The sequence below is a fragment of the Lepidochelys kempii genome, chromosome 8 (genome assembly GCF_965140265.1).
Source record: "Lepidochelys kempii isolate rLepKem1 chromosome 8, rLepKem1.hap2, whole genome shotgun sequence".
Lineage (NCBI taxonomy): Eukaryota > Metazoa > Chordata > Testudines > Cheloniidae > Lepidochelys > Lepidochelys kempii.
In genome coordinates, this window is record NC_133263.1 from 23403174 (window position 1) to 23428295 (window position 25122).

Genomic DNA, 25122 nt, shown 5'->3' on the forward strand with positions numbered 1-25122 from the left:
GAACTGATGCTTTATTAAAGGAGTTGGGAGAGCAGGGTTTGGAAGTTTAAACTCCTGCAAGATAGTTCCAAACAATAGATTCATAGAATAGCAGAGTTGGAAGGGACCTCAGGTCGTCATCTAGTCCAACCCCCTGCTCAAAGCAGGACCAATCCCCAATTTTGCCCCAGAACCCTAAATGGCCCCCTCAAGGATTGAGCTCACAACCCTGGTTTAGAAGGCCAATGCTCAAACCACTGAGCTATCCCTCCTCTCGATGATCCATGCTAGCTTTAAAATGTGTCTCATGAAGACAGAACTGCTTGGGAACTCACACAGAGCATTTCAACCCCCCAAAAATTAAAGCCACATTTTCAAAAGTTGGGTTCTGAAGAAAAGTGCATGCCCCGCCAAAGGTCAGAGAGCAAAAAACTTACGCCTGCTGCCAAAAATCGGACACTCAAACCAATTTGCCAGGCAGTCTGATTTGCCAGGCAAGTAAAGCAGATTTTTGAGGATTTATTGAAGTGCTTTTTAAAGCAGGACACTCACCTCACCTTGTCTTGTCTTTTACACTAAGGAGACACTTGACACCTGCAGTAGTACTCACAAAAACAACAAGGAGTCCTTGTGGCACCTTAGAGACTAACAAATTTATTTGGGCACAAGCTTTCATGGGCTAAAACCCACTTCAGTAATTCAGTGCTACTACCTAACATCAAAAGAATATATGGGCAGGTAAGGAGGTAGTAGAGGGAGATGTTCCGTAGAGGGAGACAGAAGTTAATTCAGGGAAAAGGAAGTTTCTTGCTTATTATGTCTCCAGCTGTGTCTTAAGACTGCCATGCGAGATTGTGCACATTATATTCTACTGCCCCTTTGGTGGGAGTGATCAAGAGTGATTTTCACTTGTAAAAAATATATATATATATAATAATAAATAATAATAATAATAATTTAAGTACCCTAAGTGAGGGGCAGGGAGAATTTTGCAAGGATTATTTAAATGACCAAATTTGAAATATTCCAACTTCAGCAAGAAGTTGTTTGAAGAGTTTACTATATGTTTAAAAGGGTGATTGACAATATCTTTATTTCCTTTTGCCTTCACAGTGCTGTCAACAAACACAAAAGTACTGTGAGGAACAGATTCTGACATTTATAAGAATTAAAAAGAAAAACAAAACCACATCAGATCAAAGACTACTTGTTTAGCAAAAGTGTCAAGAGTATGTTCAAGCTCTCAATAAAGCAACAGACCTTAATATCTGCTTGTAATGTTAATCAAACCCTCAGCAGTAATTTATCTTTGATCACAGAGTATTAACCAACTTTTAACAGTAAATAACTTTATATGAAGCGTTTTGGACAGTGGCTAGAACAGAGAGATCAAGCTGTGTCTGGGGAGTAGTCAAAGCCATTATCGCAAAACATTATAGAAAACTAAATAAGGAATGTCTATGTTAGCTCCAAAGCATAAAGATCTCAATTAGTGAACTCACTGTAGTCTTCCTAATCACTGGAACGCTTTCCCCCATATACACCTGCTACATATCAAGATTCATAAGTGTTAAGAAAAAAAATAGCTTTTGAATTTTCTCATCTAATTTTGCAACCCACTTCTATCTTTTAAAAAATTACCAGTGAATTTTTAAAAATGTCCTGTAACATCTATTAAGCTTTAAAAACTCACCCAGCTTTTTGTGCAGCTATGTAAGTGACATGTAACTGTAAACCTAATCATTACAGTTGTCTGAGCTTTCCTACTTTAGCTACTTCCACAGGTGGCATGTTTTCATTAAAGACAAAAGGAAATTCACACACAAAATTAGGTGTGGCTTAAATGTACACTAGCCAGAAAATTAAAGTGGAACTCCTGCCAGCATTCAGAGGCATTGCAGAAGATATGTTCTCCCAAAACAAGAGGCAACATTGGGCTTTTTAGCCCATCTTTTCTGAAAAACCTCTATATGCTTCTTTCAGAGCTTTGTTTTGGGGCTCATCTATACACAGGACATAAAGAGCAAAATTGAGAGAAGCCAGGGAAAGGACATGTGTAGAGAAAAGTGACCATGAAGGAAAGAAAGAAATTGCAGAGGCATATTCTCCAATTCAGAATTAAAATCGCATAAGCAGCGTGATAGGATGCCCAAGAAATGTATTGGTCACATCACATCATAAGCGGTCATTTCACCACATGCCCTCAGTCCCACTGCATCATTTCTAATTGCTCCTTAGACTGCTTCCCTGATTCACTTCTTGCTTCCTTGTATGCTGCCACATCTTACACTTGGAATAGTTCCTCACTTCCCAAGCAGTGAGTAGCACCTCCCTGATCCTTTACAATTCCCTTTTTGCAAAGCCTTCCTGCATAGGTTTCCTAAACCATGGAAATACCATTTGTTAATTCATCCTGCGTATCACACTTGCCAAGAGTACTTTTCTGTTGTGTCCCAGGAAGCACTGTCGACAGCTATAGCTTCTATACACAGATACTTGACCAAGGGATTACTCTGTGCAAGGTGGGGGCAGAAGTTCACTGGCTCCTTTTAGGAGACATACACTGTGAGAACGTAGACAGTATTAACAAATAAGTAGTCAGATACAGGTCTTTTGTTTATTGAACAATCTTCATCAAGCTAGCAGTGGAAATGGTCACTAAAGAGTGACTGCAGACTGTCAAACACAAGACTTCATATGACCTGTTCTAGAGAGGTTACAAAAAAAACACATGGATTCCACAGTCAGAAATGCCCTAGTACCAAAATATTCCCTGCATGTTTAAGAGGTTCTTTACAGTCTGCTGAATGGCCGACTATAACAGTCATTAAGATACGCTAAAACCTTGTGGAAAAAAGTTCCATATAAATACACAAACAGAATAAAAAAAGAGTGAACTAAATTCTTTAAGTTGCTAAACTAATTTCTGTAAGGCATTACCTCTTCAGTTTTGTTAGGATTTGTAACTTAAAAAAAATAATTTTAAAAATGAAATAGATTTTAAACTTTCCTAGCCTGTTCTGCTAAGGACACGGTCATCTTACTGTGTGACTCAAAATTATAGTATGCAATATTTTTAAGGAGACCCTCATCGTTAAAACAAATGTTAGCAGACAGGTTATTTTTGAGAGAGATTTGCCCTCCACCCCCCAACACATCCCTTAAAAACTACATTCTCTAAAAATATAACTTAAACAGCACTGTCTAACGTGATATTTAAAAAAAACAGCATTTGCCACAGATCAGAGTAAAAGCATATTGCACATTGTCTATACTGCTGTCCTGAGAACCTTTAAAAAAGAATACTGGCTTTCAGCAACTACAGAATGGTGGTTGCCTATCAAGTGAATGTTCTACACCCAAGTAGAAGTCTCCATGTTACTTGTAACTATCTACATTACCACACAAATCCTACATAGAATTTTTGACCAAACACAGGAAGTTCCAGCTCAAAATGATTTTAAAAACATAACCCTTTGGATACATGGTAGCAGGTATACTCATTTCAGTTAAATTACTAGTACCCTTAACTCAGTTTTGCTAGAATGCTCCAAGATGCTTAAAGACCAAAGTTCTGTATAGCCTAACATTGCAGTCTTAGAATAAAGGCATAACCATTCCTAATTTCCATGGTAGAATTAACTGGTTCCCCTTCTCCACCTCCTCTTCATTAGTACAAGTTCTTCAGTCCTAAACTTCACTTTGACCACAATACATTAATCCCCAAAAATACTAAACTGAAGGCAGTGAACCCCTTCAGTGTATATATAAGAATTTTCTTCCAAGGGGTTTTCTTCAAGTAACATTAGATCCCTGATGTAGCTTGTAAACAATTTTACTAAACAAATTATATCCAGTCACATAAGGCAGCAGCATCTTAAAAATCCTAAAGGTGATTTAAGATTGAGGTTTTTTTACATGAAGGCAGAGAGGTTTTGTTCAGTGGCACAGCACCCAAATCCAAGAGGACTTTTAAGGCAAAGAGGATTTGATGGTCATCCGGGTTGCTTTCACTCCAGGTCAAGGAAAGGGAAAACAACATTTTACACAGATTTTGCACAGACTGGGATTGTTCATCCAGATAGCATCAAGAAGCTTCTATAGCATCATTTTTAGTGGTAGTTTCCAGTGGAATAAACTGTCAGAGAGACCTTTGGATAGACGCCACTTTCAACAATAACCTCCCACAAGAATGTTATTTGAGAAGTCCCTCCAGGCATTCCTGCTCAAAATAACCCTTTAAAATCACAAGTGTTAGCATTTGTGATTAATTGGAGCCTGCTGTACAGAAGGCTAAGCTAGTAAGCCCCATAGGGTATAACTTCTTACACAAGATGCTTTTCAAAGTGACAACCTAAAGTGATGTATGTTATTGCATTGCTGTTTCTCTCAGTCTTATTAAAAGACAACACCCCAATCCTTGCAGGAATGGCACCTACATTGAAAAGGGTCTCAAGAGCAAACGTCTTCAGAATCAAGTAGTTGTAAAGATTCTGTTCCTTTGTGTTCCTGTTCCTTTCGCTGCAGATATACATTTGGGTCTTATCCCATGGGGCCCTTTGTTCAGACTTTACTCACGTCACCATTTTTCTAGACAGTCATCTGTCAAAACACCTGGCTGTGTAGGAGTGATGTCCACTGAAATAGCTGCTGCCATAGGCCATGGAGATGCAGTGTCTAGGTTCTGTTGCTATAGCTACCTGCATCGTGATAGGTCCTTGGATGGGCAGAGTTTGCACAGAAGGTTGAAGGCTGGCCTGCAGAGCAGAGTAAGAATGTAGTGAGGTGCTAGCACTCTCAGAGAGTAGGCTGCTGGGCCTGTGGGCCTGCAAGGAGTCACGGTAAGCAGAGCACAAATCCTGCACTGGAGACTGGAACTGTGAAAGGGTAGTTGAGTGCTGGGCTAGTGGGGGATAACTAGATTGCTGAAACAGGACCTGAGTTGTGGTTTGTTGGTTCACACTTCCCACTACTTGCTGCTGCAAGGTTACTTGTTTTTTCAAGTTGCTGGCTTCTTTGACATCATTCTCATAATATCTAGAGAAAACAAAAATTAAAGCATAGCGTTGTCAAGCAAATGCAAGCTATCAGAATGGGTGTAAATATCTGAGGAGTTTCTACAAATTGATTTTCAATTTTCCCCTTGCCAGCCTGTTCCTACATAGTCAGTACAAAGTTTTCCCATTGACCCTAATGGGCATAGGATTTGGGTGCTTATTAGCCTGCAGAGGTCAGAGATAAAAAGAACTTCCTGTGCTCATTAATGTTCATATTTCCCCTGTCGGCACTTTGACTAGACTTACCATTTCTATCTACTAACGACCATTCTGCACCATTAAAACATTCAGTGGGCATTTTGGTACATTTGGTCTATAGCGTGGAGAGATCTTTTAAAACGTGCAGCTATTATTTAAAACGTGCAGTTATTAAAACGTGCAGCTTGATATTGTGCATCAAGACCCCATAAATGCAGAGTACCAATAAGGGAATCCTTTTCAGTCTCTGCTAGCAGGACTTGCCTGCGTCCACATAGATCATGACGGCGGTCCAGCCTATCACAACAGGACAAGCAACATCCTCTCCTGGGGGTAGTTAGTGAGTGAGTGAGACAGACAGAGAAAGTGAATAGTTCTGGAATGTCTTTACTGGAAGGGGAATATTGCTATCACTTTATAACGCTTCTTAGTGTATGAAGTATTGCTGTAACCTCGCAAAGGATGGATAGCTACTTACACAGAAGCTATAACGGAAGTCAAATTTTGTGCAGCCTACCCACCCAGTTGCATGAATTGATTACCATTCTGGTTGATTCAATGGATTCATGTGCTACCACTGCACCAATATTTAGGAAGATTGCCCCAATCCCCAATTTTGCTGATATGCGTTGAGATGTACTAATCTCATGTGATCTTAATTACTATTACACTAAATGCCATTTGGAGTCTTTTCATCTCTACTTTTTTGGAGAGTAATAGAAAGTCTATTAAGAGTTTGAGGAATAGGTTACATTGGTCCAGCAGTCTTACATTAGCATCATTTCGATACACTGGGCAAGATGCTCCCAGGAATAACACGTTAGCAGCTGGAGCTGTGTGGTCCAGGAGGGAGAAATCTGCATACAGATGCGTGAGGCGCACACACAAGCAGCAGCAATCAGAGATGGTCGAAAGTTGAGGAAAGCATAATCTAAAGAAATTTTAAAAATAATATTACGCTTTGACCGATCACCATTCACTCCGAGTTCCATTCACTCTGTGCACATGCAGCAAGGTGGACCAAGTTAAACCTATAGGCCAAATGCCCACAGAGGTGAACAGTTAAGTCTTCATATTTGATACACAGGCTGAAGAGTGGCATTTTGTGCCCAGTCAAAGCCTCCACAAATCAGGATGAAACATTTCAAACTATGACCCTGCTGTGGGCGTCTATCCCCTGCAAGCCATTTGGATGTGTTCCATTTCATGCAAGTTGAAGGCATTTTCTGACTCCTAATCAAGTTTCTAGGAAGGGTCTCAACTAAAACAAGGTTGGGCACTTAAAGTTTAACCCAATTTTTCAAGAATCAAAAATACACCTTAGTTCAAATCTTGCTGCAGCCAAGACAGTGAGCCCCTTTGGCTTTTTAGCAGCTCTCCAAAACATCTCACCCTCAGGGAGGAAGTTAAAATCCACAACCCCCATTTCTAGTGACTCTCACTAGGGGCATCACAGAAAAGTTCTAGGGCTGGGCATTTCCAACCTGCTTTAGATGCTTGCAAAGAGGGCCATAAGGACTCTTCTAGGGGAAGGGTTCTTCCCCTAGAAGTGCCTTTGATAATATGCACCATTTGCAGTCTGTAGCAATATGGAGGAAAGATATTGCTCTTTGCAGGTATTTTTATTGCACCTACATTGTGCCAGTTTTAAAAGCCTTTGTCTGCTATGGATTTTTGCCATTAGCCCACTGGAAAACTACTCAAGGGTAAATCTCTACACATTCCACCTCTCACAGTTGGACTGAGAGATTACCTTGCACTGAGAAATCAAGGAAGTAGTAAGCATATTTCTCCATGAAAGCTTTGACTTTGGTCAGGGAGGTGATGGGCCAGCCATTGTGAAGGTCCTTCTCACCAACAGAAGCGAAGAGGTAGTAGTCAATGTAGTGTGCTGGAGTCGGCAGGCAGAGGTTCCAGTTGAAGTTTTCCAAGAGTAGCAGTTCCATCTTGAGCAGGTCTTTTTTGTTTAGCACCACGTTCACGTTGCACATGTAAGCCAAGTTATTTAGCTGCTCCAGCTTTGGAACGCGATCCTCCTTTTCTTCAAATTTGCCTAAAAAAAAAATTACAAAATTAAAGATGGATTTCAAAATTGACTCAAAAAACAAACAAACTCAGCCCAAGGTCACCAAGATTCAAAGGATCCTGGCACTAGTTGTGCATTAGTAAGCATGTAGAATTCACAGATCCATCATGCAGCATGGGGAACCTGCTCTCCTAGTGGGGCTAGCTGGAGTTTTGTGGACTTAAACCCAAAACTGATCAGGTGGTGTATATGCGAACTGCCAGGGTCTGTGCAAACACTGTATTTGGTCTATCTGTGCAAGACAAAGGTGTGCAGCTCTGGTGCACTGGTGAACTGTGAGCTCCAGAAGTATTTATTGGGGCAAGGGAAGAAGGCAGGAAGTGAGGTCTGATGACGTCTTGCCATGATCTGAATATAAGGTATATTTCAATATAAGCTTCCTTGTCTTTAAGAGCAACTCTAATATGCCAAATACCAACACTAGATACATGCAAGCCAAGGAGGCCCATACAACTTAGGACAATAGCAAACTTTATAGAGATGGGTACACGCTTGCACTATTATGAAGTTGTGTCACCAATGTTGTCTTTCCTTAAAGACTTAGTGAAACTGACCCAGCCAAAGGTATTGGAATCCTAAACGAATCTCCCAAAGGATAAGCCCACCTCCCCATGAGGACTTATATCACATTCCAAGGTTTAGGAACAGAGTCAGACCAAAAAATACATATATATAAAAATTTGAAAAGTGAAGTTAATTTGCAATTAAGTAATATTTTCCATGCAAGAATCTCAAAAGGAGCTTGTTTCCATATAGCACAGAACATTTATAAGATTATTCTATGTGGTATTAATATAAATTTATAAAATAAAAAATTGCACAGATTTTTAATTAGCGCATCCCAGTAAAATACCTAGCACAATAGGACCCAAAACCCTTGGTGGGTCCTATTGGTGCTACTTCGATTGTCGCAGATAAATAATCCCAGTGCTTTAAAAAGCAGCACAAAATTCCTCCCCCCCAAAATCCATCCAAATAAATCCAAGCCGATTTTAAGCATGTTTTTAGAACAGTGCAGACCACCACTGGCCTTTGCTTACCCTTGCTGATGTTATTCCATATTCAGCTTACCCAGTGTGGAGTCTTGTCATCAGCAATGGGTAGTTTTTGCAGGGCAGCTCAGGCTCAGATGGTTGTAAATGTGTAAATACAACCCCCCCACACCTAAAATCAGTCACCATAAAGAAGTTTGTAAAAAGAAGAGCCTATAAAGTATAATGCAAAATAAGAGGATACAAAGTGCAATGAGAAATGGGAAAGAACAAGAACAAATACAGGTCTATCTTCCCTCTGCTAAATCTGTACATTTTTGTTCTAGTATTCAAACAGCTATCAGTAGCTGAAGGAGTACACATCAACCCCCCGATCACAAAAGCCTTAGGATATTGTTAGACAAGAGATTTAAAATTTGGTCCAGAGATCAAATATCAGCAAGACCCACAACTCCGTTCTTCCTTTGGATACACAAAGGCAGCTCCCTGCAGCACAAGTGCAGATAAATTAAGAAAACACTAATACACTTCCAGAGAAGTCTCAAGACACCAAAGGCCTTTTTGTTAAAACCGAAAAACAAACAAGTGGTCTAAACAACTTGTTCTTGAGTTTAACCATCCATCTACTTCTCTGATTTAGAATTTGCTTTCTGCCTTAAAACTAAGTAACCCCATCTTTGCAGCCATCTTGAATTAGATTGACTGCATCTACTTAACCATAATTTATCTATTGAACATTTGTTCAGGATCTTATAGAAGCAGATGTTGGAATTCATTAACATTTTTATACATAGCAGAAAGCTTGGTGGCACATCTTGGGAGATGCAAATGCATTCTGTAGGAAAACTGTATTTCAATATGAAAAGAGAATCTGCTCCTATTTCAAGAGTTTCATACTGCACGGGGTTTCAGAAGTGAACAGAAATCCAAGATAAGCATGTATCTAAGCAAAGCAATCTGCTAAACTATGTACTGTGACATTTAACTTTTCAGGTAATAGAAATGCATACTAGAAAAAACAAGCCATTTCTATAGCAAGTTATCTTTTTGGGGAAAAAACTGTTTTGAACTTAAGCATTTGCTATTTAAATATAGCGAGAACAGGGCAGTAGCTACAGTGCTAACTCAAAATGTAACTGCTTTAAATAACAGTCTAATTTAAAATGTGTACTCTTAATGATTGAGTATATAATGGAGTCCACATAAAAACTGTAACTTATTAAAAATACACACGTCACTTGTCTATTGACAAATGCCTTTCTGGTAATGTTGGGGTTTTAGCCACCACTGACATAAATTTATTCAATTTCTTTGTTTAAAAACTCAGATTCTCCCAGATTTCTCATGGAAAGCGACAGGAAAACACCTCAATTTCTGAGCATGCTACAGTATATAGATAGACTGATCAGGAAAATCATGTTACTGTCAAGTAAAAACTTGCTTCAAGAAATCAACTAACACATGCACTTAACCCATTCTTTTCATGAATGATGTGCTGAAGATGAGTGCCTGTATATCATTTTAGCCAGAATTTCAGCTCTTTCTAGTGCAAATATGTCCCTCCAGTTTTCTTCTCCAGCAGCATTGACACTCCATGGGTCTCTAACCAAGTACGTACCAAAGTATTCTTAGTCCCTTCTACAATGCTGGCCACCTAAATGAGAGAAGCTCAATACTGCAACTGCTATGTTAGGTCAAATTACAAGCTTAAAGACAAGACCATAACACCCTTCCTCAACCTCGGTCATATGCCTTGCAAGGCACCCTCGTCATGGTAACGATTGAATAGATCCTAGCAGAACTAAAAAGGGAGCAATGAAGAGATTAACATCACCAATTTCACTGGAACGGGCAAGTGGACACTTAAAATTACAAATATTCAGAAAGCTTTAAACAACTGCTCGAAACAGAAGAATCCTGCCATGATACCAAGACTATCAACACCACTACCCATATGCCCATGTGTTTTTTTGTTTTTGTTTTTTTAATATGCACACACAATATGTTGGGTTGCGTGGGGGGGGGGGAAGGAATACACCTTAAAAAGTATAAATTGCTTCAGCGGTACTTTTGAAGTTGTGTTGCCTAGTGATTAGAACAAATACTTGCATCACCAAAGTCTCACTGCCAACAAGTCCTGAATTACTAATGCCTATTTAATTTACTTATTTTAACAAGAAAAATCCACACCCTTTCAGGCTTTCATAGTGGCTAAAGAAGTTTTTAAAAACCCTGTCATTTCCCTTTTACACACCAACTTTTAAGGTATGTTTTCACTTCAGAGTTACCTCCGGCTCTCACTCATGTTTTATCCTTAATTCCCCTACCCTTCAAAACACAAATCCCCCTCTCTCGCATTTCAGCCAGGGCTGATGGCTCATCTTGGGGTATAGCCTAAAGCTTGGGCAACAGCCAGGACACAAAACTCAGGTATTTCTTTGCAGAGTGGCTGCTCACATACCCAGGCTGTGCTAACCCAGGTACCAACGATCCGAATTAACTCTACAGTGGAGAAATGTCCTAAAATAATTTACCATAAAGGTTAGTCACTGCTAGATTTAGATCTGGTTCACACTTGGAAACCTGAATCAATTGAAAAGATTTAAATCAGAAGTTTGCACCAATATAATTAGATCAATTTTAATTTGATCTAATTTTAATATAATTAGATCAATTCATCAGTTACACTGATGAACATTTTCCCAACGTATATAGAGAAGCCCTAAATCACTCAGATGGATGCATTCTCTCTCAATATGGACAAGTCAGCTGCGATTAAAGTGAATTCCCTTTGACATCCTGCACCAGAAGTCTTATTTTTCAACACTAAAACTGTTTATCAAAGTCTAAATCTTTTTTAATTATACACATTCGTTGTAATGTTCTACTGTGTTAAGGCTGCCATTGGAAAGGCCTACTTTCCATCCTTCACAACTTCCCTGTGGGGAAAAAAAAAAGTCTTTATCTGAAGCTAGACATGGAAGGTCTGGATCCCAGAAACAAGCTGGCAAGTTGAAGCTTATACCATGTACTTAGGCTTTTCCTTCCAATGGAGAGTTCCCGTGCTTCTAGTATTCTTGTATTTTTTTACATACCTATCCATGGGGGAAAATTTTTAAATACAGTATGTTTTCAAACTCATAGGGCGTAAAACAGATACACACAGAGAAAGGGTTCTTTGCACATAGCCCTATATATACTATATTTAATACGCAGCACTTGCTAAGGAAGTCAGAAGAGACTCCCAATGCGGAGCCAAATTGTTCCTCTAAACATTCTATCAATCTGGTGGATAAATATTACCTTCTTGGTTGAATGGAAACATACTTCAATAACTATATGGCCTGCAGCGGTATGAGGCCTACAATAAAATTGGAGAGGTGCTCTGGGCAAGTGGATTAAGAAATGCTACAGAGTTTCTGACCTTTGTTCTGCCATTCCAAGCATTGCTTGTCTCTGTCCAACCCAGCTGTGTGGAATCTAGCTGCACATCAAGTCTCTATAGCCACCCACATTTAGCATTTTTCTTTAAGTTTCTATCTTTGCTACCCAAGTGGTAGCAATGCTGGAGGACCAGGGTAGTCAACACACTGTTGTTTTAACCAATAGCCTCCATTGCGATAGTATTTCAGCACTCGCAGTCTTCATCCTTTCAGACACCCCTGTTGTGACAGGGAAGTGCTACTATACCCATTTTACAGATGAGGAATGGAGGCACAGAGAAACTAAGACTTGGCCTACACTTAACAGTTAGATTGACATAACTACATTGCTCAGGGTTGTGAAAAGAAATCGTGCCCTGAGTGCCGTTGTTAGGGCGACCTAATCCTTGGTGCAGGTGCAGTAGTGCCTCTCAGAGAAGTAGATGAACTGCATTGATAGGAACAACCCTTCTGTTGACGTAGGAAGGGTCTACACCAGTGGTGGACAACCTGCGGCCCGTCAGGTTAATCCACTGGTGGGCTGCGAGACAGTTTGTTTACACTGACTGTCCACAGGCTCAGCCGCCCACATCTCCCAGTGGCCACGGTTTGCCGTTCCCGGCCAATGGGAGCTGCGGGAAGCAGTGTGGGCCGCAGGTTGCCCACCACTGGCCTACACCCTGCCACTCCTGTGGCACAGCTGCCTTGTCATAGCTGTGCGGTAGCAGCACAGACATGGCCTAAAGGTCACACACGAAGTCCGGCAGCAGGGACTTAACGAATGTCTCGCAAATGCTACGCTAGCACCCGAGCCACTGGCCTTTCTTCTTTTAACAAGACTACCTTTCCTCTTGAGTCTACACAAGCGCTATCTGCCACCCCTTTGCATTCACCCTTTGGAAATGTGATAAAAAGCATGAGTGCAGATATAACCAAAACACTCATTTATTCATCAGTTCTTTTTCCCTCCACAGTGGTGACCTCCGTCTGCAGATATCAGTTTTTGGATTTCCATCCTTTGTGCTGAGGGCCAGAGAACATCACCTCCACATCAGCCTGAAAAGACAATACTTCTCCACTTCACTCCGCTACACGAATAGCTGGAGTGGGAAAAGACCCAGATATTTACAATCCATTTACAGATTTAGAACAAAACAGGATTAATGAAACGTTAGGATTCAGACTCATGATAGCTGGAGAGCGTGGGAGTACAAAGTTAAAAGAAAAGCAGAGGCCAAGGAGAGTGAACATTAAGGTAGGTCAGAAAACCAATCAACAAAAGTTTTGAATCAGAATGGTCAGTACAGGAAAATAGCAAAAAGCTCAAGGTATTCACCTGAGGAAACAGCTAAAATAAAACTTTGTTATATGTTCAGTATTTTGTGAGTATAATAACTGAAGAGATACAGCTTATTCCCCTACTGTTTCCATTTGAATTTTGATTTTAGATTTTACACACACACACACACACACGGAAAAAAAATTGGGACAAGCAAGCTTATCAAGAAATGAGTCTATTGTAGTGAGACCTGCTTTCACTTCAGAACAGACAAGATTCAGAGGCCAAAATCTCCAACAGGTAACTAAAATTAGGCTCCTAAATCCACCTTAGGCACCTGGATAAGTTGCTTATTTTTAAAGATGTCTAGCACGTGGAAGTTCCCCTCTTTGTTCAAGATTGTCTCAAAGACAAATGCACACATTTTACAACCGACTTCTCTCCCCACCCTCAAAAGTGAGCTCTGAGTTACCTGGCAAAGATCTAATGACATACACTTATTTAATGTGCCAAACTGCAATGCAATAGGTAATCACTCAAGTACCCATAAAACATGGACTGTTCAATAGCTGTACTCAGATTCAAAACTCTTTGAACACCTACAAATATACTAGCTTTGTTTTAATCAGCATTAAGGCCTGCTCTACTGTAGGAAGAGGTGAGTGAGCTAGCCATTTAAAAAAAAAAAAAGAAAAAAAGAAAAAAGCCTTTTCCCTAGCGTAGGCATCCCTAAAGGGCTTTTCAGTCATATTAAACTAATTTTATGAAGCTAATCTTAACATAAAGGAAGCCATATCTTTCCTTGTTGACCCATTAAGACAGGACCATAGTGACTTTCACATGAAGTGAGGCTTCAGAGCCAAGAATAGAACATAGTAGCCCCAAATCCCAGTTCTTTGCTTTCAGTAGCCCCTAATTTATACCACCCCTCCGTAAATCATTTAAAGGCCATTTATTCTGACAGTTTGAAAGCGGCTCAGTGGAAGGCCTGCAGTCAAGTGTGGAGAAACATGATCTGGGGAACTCAGCAGCTAAAGAAGATCGATATTCAGAAAGAAAACTTCTTTGGATGCATCCAATGAAGTGAGCTGTAGCTCACAAAAGCTTATGCTCAAATAAATTTGTTAGTCTCGAAGGTGCCACAAGTACTCCTTTTATTTTTGCGAATACAGACTAACACGGCTGCTACTCTGAAACCCGTTCTTTGGATATGTTATTTGAAAGCTAAAATGCACATGCTACAAGAGGGAAGACACACAAAGCCCTCAGGCAGCTCCAACTTTGCCCTGCTTTTGCAGAATTTCTTTTTCTTCCTGTCTGGCAGGGCCTCATTAAGATCAGGTCATTGAAAGGTTAGGAAAAGTATACAGTAACCAAGTAATTAACATAAATAAATTCCTATGGGATTAGGAGAGAGTATACATTTTCACAGAGCCAGGATGGCTGTGCTGCACTCAACTTCTTTAGGCTACATTTATCACTGTACGGGACTGTGGCTTTCCCCAGAATTAGTCACCTACTTCTCAAAAAGTAGTTATAAAGCGCATTGCCACTCGAAAAGCAGTGTGGACAGGTCTCCATTCACTTTCCTGAAAGGAAGCAGTGTCACACATATTTGATTCCCAGTATGTGACCAATCAACAGATAATGGAATAATGAGAGGGTTAGTCTGGTGCGAAGTTAAGAATGCAGTAATTAATGCCTGCTGCACTGCAAAATTTTAAACATAGTTCAAAGGCAGCAATAAACAGATTCACTAAAAAGAGTCTCTCTCCAGATTATTTGTTTGCTACAAATTCAAACCAACTGCTTTGATGTATGGTTACATATGAGTGACACGCAGGTTATCATTCCTTTATGCTTCCGCAGTGATCAGTGCTACTACACACCCGTAGAATCTTCCCGTCAATCCATTTTTCAAACTAACAGGTAGAGCCTTTAAACACCAGAGCTGTATGCTAAACAAATTTAATTGTTATTGTTAAGTCTAATATTAAAAGTAAAAAAATAAAAATCAGTAAGATCTTGCTGTTCAAGGTGATGTTTTCCTTTGTTCATCTTGGTCATTCATGAGCAGATTAAAAAGGTGACATGACAATTTTTAATTCTACTCCTTAGGTGTTAAAAAATACAAAAAAAACAAACAAACCTTGTCTAACTTTCAGAAAATGACAACATCCTCCATATTTCTGAGCTTCTTCAGGTTTTGCCACAGAGCAGTACAGGTGAGTCGCATCTTATGCGGGGGTTAGGTTCTAAAGTCATGCATAAGGTGAAAATTGCATATAGTCAAGTTTACCCTTGAAAATCCCTTAAATCGCCCATAAAGTACAGTACAGTAAACTGTACATGGTTTTGTGTATACTGTACAACCCTGTACAGCAGGGGTCAGCAACCTATGGCACATGTGCCAAAGGCACACATGCGAGCTGATTTTTGGCGGCTCTCTGCTGCCAGCCGGGATCCTGGCCCCACTCAGCCCACTGCCAGCCTGGATGAACAGAACCGCGGGCCAACAGCGGGCTGAGCGGGCCGGCGGCCGGGACCCCTGGCTGGCAGGGGCCAGCGGACAGAAACCCAGATCACCAGCTCAGCCCACTGGCCCCTGCCATCCAGAGGTCCTGGCCGCCGGCCCAGCTCAGGCCGCTGCTGGCCTGGATGAACGGAACCCAGGGCCGGCAGCGGGCTGAGCAACGTCAGCGGCCAGGACCGCTCAGCCCACTGCCAATCTGGGGTTCCGGCTGCCGGCCCCTGTAATTGTAAAATGTATTATTGGCACGCCAAACCTTAATTTAAGGTAGACTTGGCAAGCCACTTCTCAGAAGGTTGCCGACCCCTGCACTAGAATCCACTCAACGCAGCAAGATGCTCACACTATGGATATGTCTACACTACCCGCCAGATCAGCAGGCAGCGATCAATCCAGCGGGAATCTAGACACGATAAATCGACCCGAGCGCTCTCCCGTTGACTCCTGTACTCCACCGCCGCGAGAGGCACGTGGGAACTGAGACCGACTGAGGGAATAGCAGATTCACGTCTTCTATCTCACGCTCACTCCAGCAAATACTCACCAGCAACCACACAACAAAAAAACACGAACCCAGGAACCTATCCTTGCAACAAAGCCCGTTGCAAACTCTGTCCACATATCTATTCAAGGGACACCATCATAGAACCTAATCACATCAGCCACATCATCAGTGGCTCGTGCACCTGCACATCTACCAATGTGATATATGCCATGGTGTGCCAGCAATGCCCCTCTGCCATGTACATTGGCCAAACTGGACAGTCTCTACGCAAAAGAATAAATGGACACAAATCAGACGTCAAGAATTATAACATCCAAAAACCAGTCAGAGAACACTTCAACCTCCCTCGACACTCAATTACAGACCTAAAAGTCGCAATCCTTCAACAAAAAAAACCTTCAAAAACAGACTCCAATGAGAAACTGCAAAGGAATTAATTTGCAAACTGGACACCATTAAATTAGGCTTGACTAAAGACTGGGAACGGATGAGTCCTTACACAAACTAAAAACTATTTCCCCATGCTAATTTTCCCCCTATTGTTACTCACACCTTCTTGTCCGCTGTTTGAAATGGGCCATCCTGATCATCACTACAAAAGGTTTTTTTCTCCTGCTGATAACAGCCCACCCTAGTTGATGAGTCTCCTTAGAGTTGGTATGGCAACACCCATGTTTTCATGTTGTGTGTGTGTGTGTGTGTGTGTCTCTCTCTCTCTATATATATCTCCCAACTGTATTTTCCACGGCCTGCATCCAATGAAGTGGGTTTTAGCCCATGAAAGCTTATGCCCTAATAAATTTGTTAGTCTTTAAGGTGCCACAAGTACTCTTTGTTCTTTTTTCAAAGATTCAAGAGTGAATTAGGGCACAGAAAACATGCATTAGCCTCTCACTTTCAGAGATCATTTTGAATCAGTTTTTAAAGTTCCCCCTCTGGACTTTATGACTCACCTAAAGCTATCCTAGCACTTGGCACAGAAATTTCAGAAGAGTTCATTGGCGGATCTCTGTAAGAACCTCTGTGTTCTTGTGAAACTAAGGACTAGCTAAATTAACAATCAGTTCCATAAATTCTAAATCACTCCTTCTTTCCACTCAATCACAGATGTCTTCAAAAGCTTTTTGCAGTTTGGAAAACAATCCATGACTGTACAACCTGGAAAGTATCAAGAAAACAAAGTTCTGTCCTGTTTGGCTTTAATCAAGATGATTTATTACATGCTTTAAATTTAAACAATGACAGCTAAGTTCAGTTGTGGTGTTCAAATTTTGACTGTTTTGAATGCTCTCAGAACTACTTTTTACTTTTGCTCCTTAGCAAGTTTCTAAGTTGAATGTTAAATACAAATTAGCAACCAGAAGAAATCTATGACCTACAATATGGACTTTAGCTGGAGGAGTTGAAACAACATTCTAAACAAAGCAGCCCTTCAAACTGTCACATTGCAGGTAGATAACATCGCAGGAAGTTGAAATCAAGGCAGAAGGCCTATGGCAAACAATATTCTGTAATATTAAGTTACTTGAGCTACTTTCCAATACAACATCCCAGCGATTGTATCAAGTTATATATGGACATGTTTTCTCTGACCCTAATTCCAGCCTGACCCATCAACGTTGCTTCTCAATTCATTGAGCACACGGTGCAATTTACTTCCACTCTGCACTTTAAATTACTTGAATTTGAAAACAAGAAGAGTCATTACATCAGATTTATTAGCTCACAATCAGGGTGAAAAGTCATTAAAAAAAATCAATTTATATTGTAAGTCACTCTTTCTAACTTTCCCCCCCTCTCACAGCCTTAATCATCAAAGTAGATGTTTTGTGCTTGTTCCTTTAGTTTCATAGTAGGACCACAAGCTCAAAATACAACCTTTATAGGTAAGCAGCCTGTGCTAGATTTGCAACCAACACCACTTTCTGACACATTCTATATCTACAAATCAAGAAAGCTGAAAGTGTTTCAACCAGGCTATACTCCATCAGTATGAAGTCACTTAGGCCTGGTCTAAACTAGGAAATTAGGTTTGTATAACTATGTCACTCGGTATGAAAATCCACACCCCTGAATGACACAATTAAACCGACCTAACCCCCTAATGTAAACAGCACTGGGTCAATGGGAGAATTCTCCCATCGACCTAGCGCTACCACCTCTCGGAGAGGCGGATTACCTGTGGTGACAGGAGAAGTCCTGCCATTGGTGTAGATAATATCTGCACTGAAGTGCTGCAGCATTTTAAGCATAGATAAGTCCTTAGATGCTTTTGAAAATCCCACTCTGAGGTACCTAAATATTTTCCTAGAATCCTGATTTTAGGCTATTTTTTAAACTGTTGGCCTATGCGTAAAGAGTTCCAATTCCTTTGTTAATGCATTGAAAAACCTAAACATCTCATCATTAAACACTGAAGCAGTTTTGTTTTCAAGTGATGCCTCTTAAGAAAAGAATAATACGTTGGCCTCTGATGCTGCAAACACTTATGCACATGCTTAACTTTAAGCACATGAGCCAGAACTATTGAATTCAATGGAACTACTTGCATGAGCAAAGTTACATACCTGCTTAAGTGTGTGCAGGATCTGGGCTTTAAATTTTCAATATTTTGTTCTTTGCCTATAGCAGTTTTGCACAATACAAATAAGATGTCCTTCCAGTAGCGTTCTTCTTAAGAAGCAGCAGGTGTAACTAAATTTTAATCTAAAGTTACAATAGCAAAAGTTGTAAATTAGGTGTATAAAGCCACAACCTGATTAAATCAGATTTAAATCACTCCACTCTGGTCACAATCAAGCGGTCTTCCCAGTGTGAAAAACTTGCTTTCTTTAAAAAGAAATATGTTCAGCTAGTTAGAGTGAAAGCCTGAAACAGTGTTGCCAAGAGGAACAGATTTAAGTCAAAGAGAAAAGAACATTTCATTAGCTCATCTGTCTGCCAGAAAGGATTAAAACTGCCTACCCACACTGGCTTTTAACTAGGAAAAAAAGATAAAGGTTTAAAAGGGGCACCACAGCTGCCAAAAGGTACCCGAAGCAAACGTTGCTATGCGATCCTAGCTATAGTGCGCAGCTCAGAGTGTTTACCAGGGAGCTTGCGGGGGAGAGAAGGAAGGACTTCCTGGGGTTTTGCACAGTGACGAAAATAAAAGAGGACATGCAATTAGTTTTATTAGCGTTTCAGAGTCCAACAGAGGAGTGGGGTAAAAAGGAATATTGACGGTCAGTTTGAAGAGTCATTAAAATGCAAGTGCTTTTCATCCCATAAATACCCAATTCAATCAAACCAAGTGGGGGATACACAGATCAAGCACATCCAGCCAGGACTGAAGAAAAAACACACATTCAATGCTACAAAGTGGTATGCAGTTGAATACTGACAAACTACATTTTTCTTCACTCCTTGACCCACTAGATGACAATACACATCTGAGTGAAAGTTTTCCCAACTAGTCTGTGTTACTGGCAAGATAGAGGCACTAGCAGCTCACAATGAGATCTCTAGTTGGTGTAAGATAACTGGCTCAATTAAAGCTAGGTCTACACTGACAACTGAACTACTAAACTTCTGTCTTTCAGAGGTATTTCCCTTCCCCTCCCGCACCCAGGAAAAAAAAAAAAAGAAAAGTTTTGCCATGACAAATGCTAAAGCGAACAGCAACGGAAATGCTGCTCGCTGGGGGTAGAAGTTTTTTGTTGGCAGGAGAGCCGACAAACAGCGGCTACAATGATTAAAGTGACTTTTAGCGGCATGGCTGTGGCCACACAGCCATGTTGCAGAAAGCTGTGTAGTGTAGACATAGCCTTAACGTTCCCTCCTCTTCCCCCCGCCGGCCCCACTAGCTTCTCATCTTCCTGCTGCATCTTCCCATAACCTAGATGGAGAAAGCATATTAAAAAGAAGCTAAAGTGTGTGTGTGGGGGGGGGGGGGTGGAAGAGATAGAGGGAGGGGTCAAATTTCAAATTTTTAAGCCGATCTTAGGATGTTTCGGGGCTTGGCTTATGATTTTTTGAATGCCTGAAACTGGCAGTAGCCCCATCAGATACAAGCCTCCAACTTATTGGGGTCCGCAGAAATCAGGGCAGGCAAGAGCTCTTACCCCCTGTGAGATGTCCTTCCTCTTAGCTATATCCATAAATCCACCAATTGTTTTCATCTTTCTTCAAATGCCTAGTGGGCCAGCATGTACCTTTTTCTAATTTCAATAATCAGTTCCAGGCACCTGGTGTTGATTATAAACACAGAACAGCTCTTCAGGCTCACATACACAGATGAGGGTCATGTAGTCCATCAGTTTTCTAACTCATTTTCTGGAGGTGTGACCCCACACAGTCACCTCAGATAGAATCACTGCTGGTTTTAAGACTGTCAGTGTGTTGTTCCTGAAAAATCATTCAACTTCCTGCATGTCCTTTTGGCATTTTGGGGTGTGGAGGTGTTAAGTGATAAATTAGAGGCAATGCAGAGGCCACTCCACCCCCCCCCCCCAATCTCCTGAGGATGGGTCATCTTGGGGAAAAAATAGGAATGACAGTTGAAACATGACACAGAAATTTGATTTTGGGAGAGGAGGTGGGATTAATATTTGGAATTTATCAAAGTGCTCTAGGTTCCCTTTATTACACTAATACCTACCTCATAGATAGCACTTTTCATTTGATCTCAATTCTTTGCACATTAGGTCAGCGTCATCCCCATTTTAAAGATGGGGAAATGGAGGCACGGAGGGGAAGTGGTTTGCCCAAGGTCACACAGTGAGCCAATGGCAGAGCTGAAAATACAACCCACTTCTCCGGAGTCCTGCTCCCATGCTCTATCCACTAGGCCAGTTGTTTCCTGACCTGGGATAGGAGGAGGGGGGATACAGCATAACTTTAAAATGGAAAAACACACACACTTGGGGCAGTTTGTGCCTCACTTGTAAAATATTAAAATTTATTCAAGTTGCTTGTCATGTACCTGTTTGCTAACAACACTCATTAAGGAAGAGTAATATTGTCAGCCCAACCGCTCCTCCTTCAGGGCTCTTCCTTCTCCCCACACTACACCCTAATGCAGCCAGACAGGGAACCAGGAGTGGCCAGCACCAGTTACAAGTCACCCACCTGCTGTCTCCCAGCCCCGAATAAGAGCAGTAGTAACATAGTCTGTTAATGACTTGGGGAGGAAAGGGTGTGCACAAAGACAACCTGGTGGTGAAAAAAGCTGACGCGTGCAGAGGGTTGAGGAAGAACAGACTATCAGGAGTGTGACAAAGAACTGTGTAGAGAAAGGAGAGGGTTTGGGAACAGAGAAACAAGGAAGTGAGCAAAAACACTGAACCGATGGTGGTGAAAGGAAGGCTGAATCAACAGTAGCACGTTTATGAAAAACACTTTGAGAGCTACATAAGACTTGGCAGCAATGGAAAGCTGGCCCCCAATACGGATGCCCAGTTAAGTGAGGCTAATTCAAAATAAGCCTCAGGTGTCTCTGCATCTCTCTCTGAACGAGAGAGTCTCACTCCTGGGAAGGATTTTAAAGCCTGGCAGTTGTAGGGTAAGCTTCAGTAAAGTAAGGGCAACCAGGTTGTACTTACCCCAGAAAGGAGCATTTGGTATTACCAAGGCATTTAGTCAGCATTTTCCAGCTGGGCAGTAAAGCTAAATCCTCATAAGAACGGAATGTTTAGGGGGAGATAAATTAAAGACAGGGGACAGCGCCAGGCATGGAGGACACCTAATGAACTTCACTTACCTGTGTTTATCAAAAACTCTGCCGTTCTAGGCCTATAACAAGCTGGATGACCTATTGTCAACACAAACTGTTGACCACTCAAGAAGGTAGCTAGGATTTTCCTCACACAAGTCACTGACATGCAGAAGACATCTGGGGAAAACAATTTTCTGGACACATTGCAAGGCCTAGAACTCTCCAACCCTGTGGCCAGAGAGACGCTTTGTCTTCTCTGACCAAAGGTGTTGGCAGGAGAATGGGTTTGGTTCCCCCCCCCCCCCCCCGAGAGATTAGCATGCCATAGTTATCTCACTGTAAAATCTGAAGTGAAGACAAGGCACCTGTAGTTTATACTGTGGGATAGGTAGGCTATTACTCCCCCCACCACCAGTCAGTGACCTCGCCTAGTTTATCTCATGGCAAGTCTACCGGTGCCTTGCCTCCACTGTGTTTTACAGCAGGATAATCAACACAAGTTAGTCAAGCTGTAGTGAACACACAACTGTTTTTTTGGTGGGTGAAGACATAGCCGGAGCGGTAGAGTTAGGAGTTGTCTATATGGTAAAGTTATACCAGTTACCATAATGTAGCCATATAAAGTCTTATCTACCAGCATAAAAGGAAAGGGTTTAAGCTAAACAAAAACAAAAAACACACACACATACCAACCGACAAGTGAAAATCAAAAAGCTACAAGTTATAGAAGAGGGAGAAATTAAATTCACAGTGAAGTCTTATGTGCCATCCTACCTAACTTAATTTCTAACAGTGACCAGGAAACAATTTACTGCGCTTCTGTTATTTATATTGCACTAGCACATACATATGCCAATCAAGAACTGGGTCCTCATTGTGATAGGCACTGTACAGACAGATGATACCCACCCCAAAAGAATTACTGTAAGTGAATGGAAAACCCACCACACCGAACTTGTTAGAAGCCAAACAGACAGACTGCCTGCCCATGTGTCAATGAAGCAGTTTTGCCAACTAGACTGAATAGGGCCTGTGGAAGCTTTTCTTTAGCTCACTAACAACATATGTCAGGTGCCCGGAAAAGCGAGCCTCACTGGCTTAGAGCACACTCATGAGCAATGCTCTTTCTCAGCCTTTCAGTCAGAAAGCAGCTCTCTCTCTCCCACCCACCCCTCCTTCTAGTCTCAACAAAGGAGTCTGCAAATGCATCTTCTCTCAGACAGCTGAGACTTGCATTGCTCTAGCTTTTGGAAGGCAGCCCACAATCCTCCTTGCTGAAAGCAAGCAGCTGAGCTGCCCCCATCAAGGCACAGGGCACTTACGCATTCATGCTGTGCTGTCACTAATGACTTTCTCCAACTGTGCATAGCAAGGGGGCCACAAAGCAGAACCCACTGGATGAGTTGGAAGCCACTCTACATGCTCAGCAGGAGAACAGGGTGGGGAGAGATTGTCCATACCGGACCTCAGCTCAGGGAGCGTTAATGTGTTCTGCTTTTGCTCCAGTTCCCTCTATTTTTTCTAGTGCTAACTCAGCTCTTGGGAAGCACACTGGAGGATTAAGAAATTGGGTAAACTCTGTAATATGGTAACACTCTGTTAAAATGAGAGATTTGATTACTATAATCCTGTATAATGTCTTCTTAAACAAAAGCTCGCTGTTGTAATGATTGTTTTGTTTCTGATATTTACATGGCAAGAATCTGTGAACCTGTTAATACTTCCTAAATAAACAGTAATAAAAAAAAGAAAAGAAGAAGTTGGGTAAAAACCCTCTGAGAAATTAGAATGTTCTGGAAGCAACATGGCATTGAATACAGTGAAGCAGCCAACAACAGATTGCTCATGGAGTTTGGCTAAAAAAATAACTACCTTGCAATGAAAGCAGAACCCTCAAGAGGCGAAAGAGGGGCAATAACTAAAAATTGTGAAAAGAAAAGGAGTATTTGTGGCATCTTAGAGACTAATCAATTTTTATTTGAGCATAAGCTTTCGTGAGCTACAGCTTCATCATGCATCCGATGAAGTGAGTTGTAGCTCACGAAAGCTTATGCTCAAATAAATTGGTTAGTCTCCAAGGTACCACAAGTACTCCTTTTCTTTTTGCAAATACAGACTAACACGGCTGTTACTCTGAAACCTAAAAATTGTGCGAGTGTTCAAAGCTGTCCTGTGTTAACTCATGGAACTCATGTTAACTCATGTTGCCTAAAGCCAGCTGCTCTTCAGGGAAGAAAGGAGAGCAGGATTTTATACTGATAAAAGCCGAGTTCTCTTTAGGGGTAGTCTAAACACAAAAAGTGGTACTGCTTTAACTCTACAGGTATAGTGGAAGCTGTGCATTGTCCTTCCCCCTAAGTGCACAGGTGGCTATACCAGTATAGCACCTTTATGGCGGAATAACTGTGTCCACACTATGGGTTGTGCTGGTATAATTTATTTTAATTCCTAATCAAAATAGTTATATTGGTATAGAATTCAGCATTTGTAAACCAGGCCTTAGTATATTACTGGACGACAGGTTTTAAGTTATGGTGTGGCTTTGCAGAGTGTTAACCAGTTGTTTCCTTTACTGCAGTCAAGACTACGTACGCAATTTAGAGATAGGGTTCCCTCTGCCTCAGAGAAATTTTACAGAGAAAAATCTCCCAGTCTTGTACTCTTTTCCCAGAATAAGGACCACAGCAATGCTGTCTGAATGGGCACCCAAACAGCCTGATTCAGGAATCAAATGCCTTTCATCTCCATAAATTGATAACTCTGGGATGTGTGTCAATCTCTGTAGCCTTCCTGAACGAGGGTATTTAACTGCTTCTGAAAGCCATTTTCAAGCAACAGATTCCCTGTGAACCACGACTGAAGCAGTCTCAAATCACACTTTCTAAAACTACTGTGAAGGTTTTGTCCCATCCGCATGAACATTCGTTCATTTTCAATGCCGACTCAAGGGGAACAGCAACAATCCATGTTATTAGTGTGCACAGGACTTGAATATTAATCCCCTCAAAACTGCAGAAACCTCCTCCACCCCTCCCACTCTGCACGCATTTGAAGCGGTAGTGGCAAGCAGGTTACAACAACTCAATGATTTTTCAAGGGACACACACGCCTTGGTTACAATGATTTCAAATTCCAATATGATTTGGCTGGCCAGCACAAGTGGTCCCAGATTGTTCTGGAACTGCAAGATCCTTCCCATTTGTCAAACATTTTGTAACTAGTAAGTTACTTTACCTGCCAATAAACACAAAGATGTAGGCAAGCGTACATGGTCTTCAGTTTTTTTAAAAAATGCAGCTGTGACATTCCCCTCTGGTGTTATCTAGACCAGTGATCTGCTAGGCCACTCCAATCCTTGACTCTGGGAGCCAGCCTTACC

At 41.3% G+C, this 25122-nt stretch overlaps 1 protein-coding gene across 2 annotated transcripts in view; it reads right to left on the bottom strand.

The window, feature by feature from the left end:
- Positions 1-2577: 2577 nt before the first annotated feature.
- The window catches only part of CCNJL (cyclin J like), a 47492-nt gene continuing 24947 nt past the window's right edge, over positions 2578-25122 (bottom strand). For both annotated transcript variants that reach the window (XM_073355874.1, XM_073355873.1), the window contains exons 4-6: positions 6988-7287; positions 6006-6165; positions 2578-5016 (exon numbers count right to left, since the gene is read on the bottom strand). In XM_073355874.1, the coding sequence (XP_073211975.1) occupies positions 4578-5016; positions 6006-6165; positions 6988-7287 (899 nt within the window). In that variant the 3' untranslated portion in view covers positions 2578-4577. The remainder of the gene's footprint in view (positions 5017-6005; positions 6166-6987; positions 7288-25122) is intronic.